Source organism: Ammodytes marinus, assembly GCF_949987685.1.
Source record: "Ammodytes marinus genome assembly, chromosome: 4".
In the NCBI taxonomy this organism is placed as follows: domain Eukaryota; kingdom Metazoa; phylum Chordata; class Actinopteri; order Uranoscopiformes; family Ammodytidae; genus Ammodytes; species Ammodytes marinus.
In genome coordinates, this window is record NC_137233.1 from 5175751 (window position 1) to 5187279 (window position 11529).

At 40.5% G+C, this 11529-nt stretch overlaps 1 protein-coding gene across 2 annotated transcripts; it reads left to right on the plus strand.

Moving 5' to 3' along the window:
• Window positions 1-847: 847 nt before the first annotated feature.
• On the plus strand, window positions 848-6502 carry mych (myelocytomatosis oncogene homolog). Of its 2 annotated transcripts, XM_080025861.1 has the most exons (3): window positions 848-1043; window positions 2979-3617; window positions 5809-6502. In XM_080025861.1, the coding sequence occupies exons 2-3, from the start codon at window positions 3035-3037 to the stop codon at window positions 6423-6425; spliced, it is 1200 nt and encodes a 399-aa protein (XP_079881987.1). In that variant the 5' UTR covers window positions 848-1043; window positions 2979-3034; the 3' UTR covers window positions 6426-6502. The 2 variants fall into 2 exon arrangements, with proteins under 2 accessions (XP_079881987.1, XP_079881988.1); XM_080025862.1 differs by lacking the exon at window positions 848-1043 and having other exon boundaries at window positions 2799-3617.
• Window positions 6503-11529: the final 5027 nt, after the last annotated feature.

Genomic DNA, 11529 nt, shown 5'->3' on the forward strand with positions numbered 1-11529 from the left:
GCGGAGTTCGGGATAGATGGTGAAACACTCTTGCAAGAGTTGAAGTCGGAATTGGAGTACAACGTGGCTCTGAAAGTATGCTACCTGTCTGTCTGTCTGCCCTGCCGCCTGTCTGTCTGCTTTATTAGCCTCCTGGGTTACTACAGTGCTTTAAAGGCAGCGAGAGAGAGAGAGAGAGAGAGAGAGAGAGAGAGAGTGTGTGAGAGAGAAATGCATACTGTAGCCTTCTTCTTAATAGCTTTTAACATGCCTTTAGACATACCTCACCCACTCACTGTTACACTAAATTCCCCAGTACTGACGCAGAAAGTGTAGCCTATTTTCTGAGCAATGAATCATGGAATAGTCATTCTGATAATAAAGGCATTTATTTGACTCTACCTACTTTTTTCTCTCTATCAAACCATTTTAAATACAACAATTGAACGATTTGAAGTTTAATACATTCTGTCCGAGATGCGAAATAGACAGACAGACAGACAGGCGGGCAGTGAGACACCCGGCTTCTCTTCACAGTCCACGTGTGCCTCCGTGCCTCCCAACTTTTACCCGCCACCATTTTCCTGGAATCCCAGCCTGCGCACTAACCCTCCGCGGCCTGAAAAAATAGTCCCAACTTCAAGGCGAAATTAACCAATATCAACGTCTCTCCGGTTTTTTCCGCCAGAACTAAATCGAAACGGTAAGCGACAACGAATATTAACACCGTGGATTCAATTGCCATTAGCAACCAGGTGTGGATTTGGGCATTTTGGCGCGATTTTGCCGGTGGCGGAAGGACAACGGCGAGTGGCGGAGCTATAAACCGATTGACCCGGCCAGCCACACCTACTCTGTCTACTGAACGGAGAAGGAGACAGACGGGCTGGATATATGCACCATGCTGCCCTGTTTAAACTTTAATTTTACACGTAGAAAAGCCCCGTTCAACCGACAACTCTAGTTTCAACTGCAGACCTATTTTCTCTGTGGACTTAACTGGATATTTCCTCGTATTTTCTTCGCTGTGACTGTACCCTTGTCTTGTTAAAGGACGGTTGAAGGTAAGGCAGCTTTTTTGCATGCTTGTGAAACGGTGGCTATTTATTTATTTATTTAATGTAATTTTATGGGTGCATTTAAGGCAATGCATGACGTGGTGTTAAATTCAACTTTGGTGCATTTGTTCTTGGTGATGTTTGCGTTTGGTTTGCTTATAAAATGGGACGTTATAGTGCATGAATGGGTGTTTCACGTGGACACCCCAGACGTGCCCGACGCATGCTTGGGTTTAAATGACCCTGCCTCGGTCTTTTACAGTAGGGTTAATCCATAAATCTACTCTTAACGACTTCTCGTGAATTCTCCTGGTGCATTTATTTGAATTCGGTGTTCACGTGCAAGTACGTCACAATGGTTGACACGTTGATTTCTTTGCAAAAAAAAATAAAAATAAAAAAAAAATATTTTATAATTTTTTTTTTTTTTTTTTTTTTGCGAATCTGTCACTTTTGGAAATGTGCTTTATTCAAATCCGTCCCCATGGTTGTCTAGTTTGAATGTAGAAATAATAATCTCGAGTTTGTTGCAGAGAAAGGCATGCAGTCAACCGGCATTCAAAGCCCTTCAAAGCCCTTCATTTAGACATGCGTAGTCTTTTTACGATGCATTGAGCACGAGCTTATACTTTCGTCGCCGTTAATTCTCGAGAATGGCATTCATTCATACACGTGTAATAAACGGTCATTTTACTATTTCGGAAATGTCAACCTTATATACTTTAATGGTTTATTTTTGTTTTAACTGTCTTGCCACGACGGTAGACGGGTGTGTGTGTGTGTGTCTGTGTGTGTAAGTCCCTGGCTCATGGTAAAGAAAGAGCCTGTCTACGCTGTGACTGCCTACACACACACTGTCGCTTTGTTCTCGCTCACACACAGCGCTGCCTATACATACATCCACATACCACGGGACCCCAGCGGAATATTAGGATTTCCCCTCTCTTTAGCCCACTCAAAGAAATGCTGCTTGTCAAGTCAATCCCGTTAAAAATATATCCTGTATTTCCTGATTTGATTATAACGCATTTTTTGCAGTGTAATTTCAATTTTGCATTTTTAATGAATACCAGCTGAAAACCCCAGCATGTCATGACTAGGTTAGTGTTATCATACGAGATCCTTTTGTTGGCTTTTTTTTTTATATTCAAATGGTGATGAAATACCGTGGTTTAAGTCTTACTAAGAACGATTTTTTTTTTTTGCGTCGTATTGATTACAATCAGTGGGGAGTGCCTGCTTGTTTGCCTTTTACAGGGGGCAGCTTAAGTGTCTCGTCATGTTTGCGATACAACAGTTAGGTTGGGTGTCACAATACAAATAAAAAAAAACAGCATAGTAACAATAGACGGCCCTCCTTTTTGGTTTCGTTGTTTATCTGGTTCTATTGTTTTCAGTGGCAGCAGGCAGTCGGTCGGTAGTCTCTCTTTTACTTTGGGGACTTTTTTTTATGAACTTTCCTGCACGAGGAGGTGAAATGTAAATTGTGTGGAAAGGAGGTGTTAAGTGTCTTGGCCCCAAATCTCAACAGCTGTTCCTCTGATGTCATGGGGTGTAAGAGGGGAGGGAGGGAGGGAGGGGGGGGGAGTGCTAAATCTCAAGGGTGATTTACGCCCCCCCCCCCCCTCCCTTCCGTCCCCCTGGGCAGTAGCAGCCAAAAGGGGCGGGGTTTAAATGATGTAAACACAGTTAAAAGGTGGGACACTACTTCGCCGATTTCAGTCTAGAAAAATTGTTAGGAACTTTCACTACTTACTACGACACACGTGCTTTCTTCTGCTTGCTGCTAGCGCTTTTGGATTTGCCGCGTTCATTCATACCCGTCGCCGGTTCATCATCACTACTGCCTGTGTGGGATTTCTCTTTGGATTTTAAACCGACTATTACCTCACTGATTCACTCACTCTTTTCCTCGTTTTTGTTGTTTTTTTCCCTTCCTAGATTCTGTAAAAGAAATATTTTAAAAAAAATCCAACATTGATCGACCGTCAGTCAACATGTTGCAAAGTTTCGCCCAGTCCCAGGACTGGCTTTACACCGAGCCGCTGCTTTTCGACGATGAATTCTGCCAGAGTCTGATGAAGGACCTGCAGTCGCTCCCCACGCCGCCCCAGAGCCCCCCTATGAAGCCCGGGACGGGGGCCGGCGGCAACACCAAGCCTCTCTCCAAGGAGGACCAGCTCAGCTACGTGTCCGACATCCTCCTAGAAGACCACGACATGCAACTCAACTGGAACTGCGATTTCTTTCACTCGGACACGAATGAGAAAGAAAGCACCGGCTGCAGCAACAGCGGGAGTGTTGATTCCTGCAGCCTGCCTTGTTCCCCGCTGGAAGAGAGCGGGGAAGACTGTCTGTGGCAGTGTTTAGCCTCGGATAAAAGCCTGGAGGAGAAACTGGTGTCGACGATGCTAGGGTCCAGCCCACTCCTATCTGATATCAACACGAGTATCTTTGAGGAGATCGCTGGGTCGACGCTGGACTGCCAGAATCTGATGGAGACGCAGGAGACCAGTGGAGCTACGTCAGACTATGGGTCCACCGGAGGGGAGCTGTCCACCTACTCATCCAGTGACTCCGGTGAGTGGAGGATTTAATTTGTTTACTTTGGTGATATTTTTTGTGATTTTTTTTTTTTTATGATTTTTTTTTATGGAATCTGGTGTGTACAGATGTTTAACTTGTGTGATTTTTAATTTTAATAATAATGATGATAACCTTTGATTTCTATAGCACCTTTCCTTTGTTTACTTTTTGAGATTTCTTTGTAATTGTGATTTGTTTCAATGATTTTTAGTGATTTCAATTTTTTTTTTTTTTTTTTTTTTTTATAATAATGAAATTCTAAACTTCATTTGACTAGCACCTTTCATCCAATAAATACTTTACAATGATACAATCAAAATGCATCAAAAGCTATAGAAGTTAAGATAGACATGAAATGAAACACAGACTTCACAATTGTAGTAAAAAAAATTAGATAAGAAAAATAAGTAGAAATATGCAGTAGTGCTGGTAAAGAAAACCAGGCATTATTTAAAAAGATCAACTTCATAAAAAAAGGCCTTTACAATCACTAACGAAAGACATCAGTCAATAAAAGCATGATTCCATTAAAGACCTAACAGCTCCATAAAGTGATAAATCAGTGAGTACATTAAGTAACTCCTAGTATTATCAATACTGGTTCAACCTTATCAGTGTATTTTTCAAACACTCCTTTCCCTAGAACTGCCGGTCTCTCCTTGTACTGTATTTAAATGAATCATTCAGTGTTAATGTTTAGTGGCTCTGAGCCTATAAAGTCTTTCTTTGCGCCGGTCTTTATCTGTAACCTGTAATCTGCTGTAGCTCTTTAAGGCTCAAGGATGCAATGCAAGCGTGGGCGGGGTCTTGACTGTTGACTGACACGATTAGATTGAGAGGGTTTAGGAGGTGTGTGCGTGTGCGTGTGTGTGTGCGTGTGTGTGTGTGTGTGTGTGACTGACAGTGACAGAGTGACTCATATGCTGTGGTTGCAGCTCCATCCATTAACTCCTAATGAGTCTGAGTCATTTTACCGATTTGAGCCCCCCTGGCATCCTTACTTTGAAACCAAAGCACAACACACAGACAGGCATTCGTTATACTTTCTCATAAGGATTACTCACCGTTAATCATTGTTACAATAATGGTAATCTACAATAATGGGACTTCTTTGGATTGTATGCCTTTTTTTATTTGAGTTTTAAATGAAATACAACTACATATTTCAACTTTTAATATTCCCAGTTTGCTCTAGTTATCTGAGGATTGAATTACATTTTATTTTCTTACATTTATCAACCTTTGGAATGGCGATTTCCTCTATAAATAAGATAATAATAAATAATACAACTATTTAAATATATATAACAAACAATAGCATAGAATGTTATTGTACGTTTCACAGCACTAAACAGTTAATACATGTAACTGTTGGTGTAATCTGTGCTCCATTCCAACATCAACAGATTAACTGTTTGCAAATAGTTGTAAGCTTCTGCACGTTTATGGCTGTTCAACCTTTATTTATACTCGAGTAGAGGGAAAGATTAGTGTGTGTGTGTGTGTGTGTGTGTGTGTGTGTGTGTGTGTGTGTGTGTGTGTGTGTGTGTGTGTGTGTGTGTGTGTGTGTGTGTGTGTGTGTGTGTGTGTGTGTGTGTGTGTGTGTGTGTGTGTGTGTGTGTGTGTGTGTGTGTGTGTGTGTGTGTGTGTGTGTGTGTGTGTGTGTGTGTGTGTGTCTGCGTGTGTGTGTCTGCGTGTGTGTGTCTGCCAAGCCCTCATCATCAGAGTGTGTGTACAATGTCTACACACTCCTGTTGTTGGTGTCATCGTTGCTCTGAAATGTCGCCACACTGTCACAGACACAATGATAATACCACAAGACTCTTATGTAACAGAAAACGCATCTATATGAACATTATCAAAAAATCTACTTAAAGGTGCTACGAGGAACTTTTAAATATTTTTCCTTGATCTTCCTCTGATGATCATAAACTACATGTAACAGCAAACGAGACCATCAGTGCAAATAATGCTATTTTTATATAGTTTTTCTTAATGCCTTTGTCATGGGTATACGCTCACCCAGGAACAACAGCTGGCGTAGTAAAAACACTACCGCTTTTGTTCAAAGGGGGTGCTAGAATGAACACAAACTGAAAGTTCCTCGGAGCACCTTTTAAAAATAATAATAATAATTGAATCCAATCCTAACCCATCTCCATCTTTGTTTCCCTCTGTGTTACAGAAGAGGAGATTGACGTGGTTACCGTGGTGCGTTGCTCCTCCTCTCCTCGCGCCTCATTGGCCGACCAGTCCGCGCGTCAGTTGAAGCAGGAAGCAGCGGAGGAGCAGCGGCGGGCCAACCAGCGCCACCATTTTGAAATCCAACTACAACACAACTACGCCGCGCCTTGCCCCGCCTCCCCGCCGCCGCCGTCACATAGCAACAACAAGCGTTCCCGTGGCAGCGAGTCGTCACGCTACAACCACCACTCTTCATCGCGCAGCTCATCTTCCTCGTCGTCGTCGTCAAGGTACCATCGACATAGCAACAGCAGCCACAGCAACAACCACTCGTCTAGTAACTCCACGGAGACGGAGGACGAGGAGGAGAGGCGGCGAACGCACAACGTGATGGAGAGGCAGCGACGCAACGAGCTGAAGAATTGCTTCTTGCACCTGAGGGATAACGTGCCCGAGCTGTCGCATAACGACAAGGCTTCCAAAGTGGTCATCCTGAAGAAGGCCAGAGACTGTATCTACAACCTGGAAGACCAAGGACACAGGCTGCAGGCGCGGAGAGACAAACTCAGACAGAAACAGGAGGAGCTGAAGGCAAGGCTCGAGCAGCTACGGAGCTAATGGGGATGGGAGCTAACGATTTTAGCTTTCGTTTGTGGGACGATTTAAGATTTCGTTTTTTATGGCTGTTGAGAGACTATTTGGGAAAGAGGGAGGGGAGAGAGGGAGGGGTAGGGCAGGGGAGGGGGGGTGGAATAAGGGAACAGACATTGTACAAAAAGACTAAGACGGGATAGGGGTTATGGAGGCTTTTGTCATGCTGAAAAAGAACGCACAAAGATTGACATTTCAAAAGGACTGTATGTATCCGCTGTACGTACGTTTTGTTTAACAATAGGTCTCTGGACTGTATATACACACACACACACACACACACACACGATGCAATTTAAACTGTTGCTATTGACAACACACAACACATTCATTGCCTCAAGAATTGATCATTCTCATGCCTTGACTGCTGACTTTTGTAGAGAATATGATGTTGAAACGAGGACTTATAGTTAGCGAGCAGATATAAATATATATATTTTTATTAGTTTTGGCGTTTTTGGCTGAACGCACACTGAAAAACAAAGGTAGTAAGTCTTTGTATCTTTTTATTTCAACCCGTTTGGAATTCCCTATTGTTATTTGGGGGGGTTGCCTAGTGACACCAAAACAGAGGTGCATGTTGGGTAAAATAACTGTAAGCCACATCAGCTCGATAGTTGAATGAAACTTGAATATTGTGTTGTTTTCAGGGTCGTCTTATAATAGCCATACTAACCAGTGATCCCTCCTCCACTCTTGATGGGTGTTTGATGGTTCGGCTTTCACCTTGTTTTTGCTCAACGGCACCTCTGTCAATTCCAGTTAGAATCCACATCCAAGGCTAGTTTAATCTGGTTTTTAAAGGTGCTACGAGGAACTTTTAAATATTTCTGAAACAGTCTAATTTTTCGGTCTGATGATCATAAATGACATGTAACCGCAAACGAGACCATCAGTGCAAAGAATGCTATTTTTTTTATATAGTTTTTCTTAATGCCTTTGTCATGGGTATACGCTCACCCAGGAACAACAATAACTGGCGTAGTAAAAACACTACCGCTTTTGTCCAAAGGGGGTGCAAGAATCAACACAGCCTGAAAGTTCCTTAGAGCACCTTTTTAAAATCAGTATGGTTTAATTTTTTTCAGTGTGCTTTCAGTCTTGAGTAGGGCCCGGCACCACTCAGTTATCAGGTTAACATGATGTGTTTAAATGACAGTACTGTACTACAGACCCGGTTTGATACTGTACAAATAGCAATGCACCAGCCAATGTTCAGCTCACAAACCAGTATCTTGTGTGTGGGGGGTTGTCCCAAGTTTAAAAAAAAAAAAAATTGGGAAAAAAATTACTTTTATGTGTAATTTTAAAGTATTTTGATAAAAAAAAAACGTTAAAGTCCATAAGTAGCCATAAACTAAAACAGCATTCAGGTTTTTGTGGACTTTTAAACTGGGGAAGTGAATTGAACTCTTTGAGCGGTTGCATTCGTAGCAAAAGTCAGCCAAAGTTTAGACACAGAAAAAACCTCTGATATATTAACATATGCATGTCGAGAAAACGAGTGAGAATTGAAATGTTCTTTGGTGGAGGAATATAGTATGATGATGATGATGATGATACACTATGCTATTTAGATCCCTCGCCCAAAGAGAAGCCCATTTAAGTATAAACAAAGATTATTTTTTATTATTATTATTAGATGACCATTGATCAATTGGAAATGACCTCATATGTCATTGTGATTCATTGAAGTCAGTGGCCCTTTGTTTGGGAACTTGTAAAGTTGTGAGATTGTACATGAAAATGAGTTACTAATTCTATCTCTCTACACCTGATAACTTCATCTGATTTACAGTTTCCTTACAACCAATTGATAACGGCTTTGACTGAGGGCCACTGACACACACACACACACGACTGTTTAAAAAAAACACCGGCGCCATTTTGTGCCCGTTCAAATTCTGATATTTTTTGATTTGCATGGATCGCCTATTTAAAGACCCCCAAACCAACCCCAAGTAATATTTTAAAGATGTTATAAATTGAGGCTATACGTGATCACCAGTAAACATATCGTATTTGTTTACTATCAGGTGTAAACATGTATTTTTTGGGGGCTGGACCTAAAGCTTGAAAAATATCAATATTTTTTTTTGGGGGGGGGAGGGGGTTGAATGTCTAACTTAAAAACCAATGCCATTTTACTCTTCTACAGTATATCAATTATTGCCAATATTTGAACTTTGAACTTTTGAAACGAAATGTGCAAATGTGTTTAAAAAAAAACTGTTTGCTTTCTTTTGTGTCAAGATGTCTTACATAATAATTAATAGTTCTTCCTCAATTCTGAGTTGTACTTGAACGGAGGCGCGGTTGGTTGGTTTGGTAGGAATTATGAGAAGAGAGGGAGAGAGAGAGAGAGGTTGTTTTTGGTTGTTTTTTCGCGGTAAAAAACCTGTTCTGCCTTGAAATTTTAATTCTGTTCAGGAATCTTTGTTTCCTTTTTTTTTTTTTTAAGTTTGATTATGTCGCTGTCTTGTTATGAAACCGCATCTACTTCTAACATCAACTATTTTTATTTAATTTTTTTTTGTAATTTTCAGGATTTTTTTTTATCCAATCACATGCCTTTTATTTTTGCATATTTTTTTTATATATATATTTTTTTTTTTCCACGGTCACAAATAATTGCCTTTCTGAAGTAAAATATGTACGTTTTAACAAGACAGCAGAGACGTTTATTTCTCTTAGCATGATATTAAAAGAAAAACCTACCTCCACCTGGCTGCAGTCTGGCCTGTATAATGTTTAGTTCTTTTCTTCTGGTTGAAATATTGTACAGACAATTTTTCTTTTTTTAAATGTAAATATTTTTGTTATTGTAACATAAATTATTTTAGTCTTTTTTTCTCTTCCTTTCTTTGTTCGTTTTGAATTTTAAAATAATTCAAAAAGAAGAAATGTTATTCTTTACCAAGCAGCACTTTTTTTTTTAATATTGACGTAATTAAAAAGAATGAATGAGAGTCGGGACGTCTATGTTGTTGGTTTTTTGTATCTAAGGTTTGCAAAGAATAAATGTTAAAATCAAATGAAAAAAAAAAACTTGATGTCTTTATTTATCACACTACACTATACACCATATACACACATATCTCTTCATATCTTCACAGTAGAAAGCATTCCTTTAGTCTAATTATTATTTTTTTTTTTTAACCTTTATTTATACAGGTAAATATCATTGAGTCCGAAGACTCTTTTGCAAGGGAGACCTGTTCCCATTTACACGTTACCATTCACACACGATAGCAGGCTAACTATCGACATTCACACATTCATATTGTATATACAGCTCCGGAAAAAATTAAGAGAGCAGTCTGGATTTTTCTTAAATCTTCATCTCTACATTACTTTATTGAATATGCTTTGCTCTCATATTTATCTGCATACGTGTTGGACACTTATGCATTATCGCTAATCATGTAACGGTACTTTTTACAGTAATATTATAGCACAATCCTGTAGAGTCCCAAACATGGTCCCCCATGCTCCATGCAGTATTTTAGCAAGGATTTACTGTCTCCTGGTTTTTCTACCAAAAGCAATACAGTGTGAGATGGAATACAAGGCATATTTGTAATCGCCCTTGTATTGGCCGTACAAAGTTATCCAATAGTCAAGTAATAATGCATCCATTTAGGGTGCTCCGGTGGCGTAGTGGATAGAGCGCGTACCATATTGGCTCCGGCCTTCGTTGCAGTGGTCGGGGGTTCGAATCCGACCCGTGGACCTTTACTGCAGGTCATCCCCCCACCCCCCCTCTCTCTCTCTGTCTCTCTCTCTCTCTCTCTCTCTCTCTCTCTCTGTCTCCCCATTTCATCTCTCTCTCTCTCTCTCTCTGTCTCCCCATTTCATCTCTGTACTGTCTAATAAAGCTTGAAAATGCCAAAAAATAATCTAAAAAATAAATAATACATCCATTTGGGATGGATACAATGGTTTTCAATTGGATGAGATTGAACTCTAGTGAATACTCCGATACAGCAACTGAGCATTGGACTTCGATAACATGTTTGGACTCACAATAAACAGTTCAAAACACTTTTGGGGCGACTTTGGCTCAGGTGGTAGAGCGGGTCGGCCGATGATCAAAGGGTTGGAGGTTCGATCCCCGCCCTGCCACCTGTGTCATAGTTGTTGTGTCCTTGGGCGAGACACTAAACCCACCTTGCCTCGTGTGAATGTCGATAGTTAGCCTGCTATCGGTGTATGAATGTGTGTGTGAATGGTAACGTGGGAAAGGAAAACATGGTCTCCCTTGAAAAAGAGTCTCCGGTCTCAATGGGATTTACCTGTATACATGGTTATAAAGGTTAAAAAAAACAGATACAGCTTTATTACACCATGCAAACGTTGACACCAAATCAGAGTGAAAAACATTACAAGTGCAGTATTGAGTGTACACATGGTCGTCATTTCTGTAATATAAATCCTTTTTTTGAAATTGGTTTTATGTAATATTCTGATATTTCTAGACACTGGATCTTTGATAATCATGAGCTGTCAATCAAAATCAACTAAATTAAACCAAAAAAAAGGCCTAAAATATTTCACTTTGGGTGTAATGAATGAAACAAAAATAAATGAAAGTTTCAGTTTTTGAATTAAAAAAATCACTTTTTCATGATATTCTAATAATATGATATGCCCCATGTATAATAAAGTAACACCAGCAATTACAGTTAAAAAGCTGTATCATTTTAATGTACCATATGTGTAAGGCAGTGTCTCTAGCAGTGTCTCAGTCCTGCCCTCTGTGCTACCCGTCCCGCCTGTTTTCAGTCCGTTGCACAAGAGAAAGTTTCGCCCCCGTAACCATCCAATGACCTGAACCGCTCGAGTGCAGTTGTGCAAGGAAGGGATTATGGCACAGAGCAGGTGTGGACAGGCCCTGAGTGCACACACACACACACACACACACACACACACACACACACACACACACACACACACACACACACACACACACACACACACACTCACACACACACTATGGCGTTTTCACTTTTACTGAATGGTTATCCAACTGTCTTAAGTAACTACGAGGAACTTTTAAATATTTCTGAAA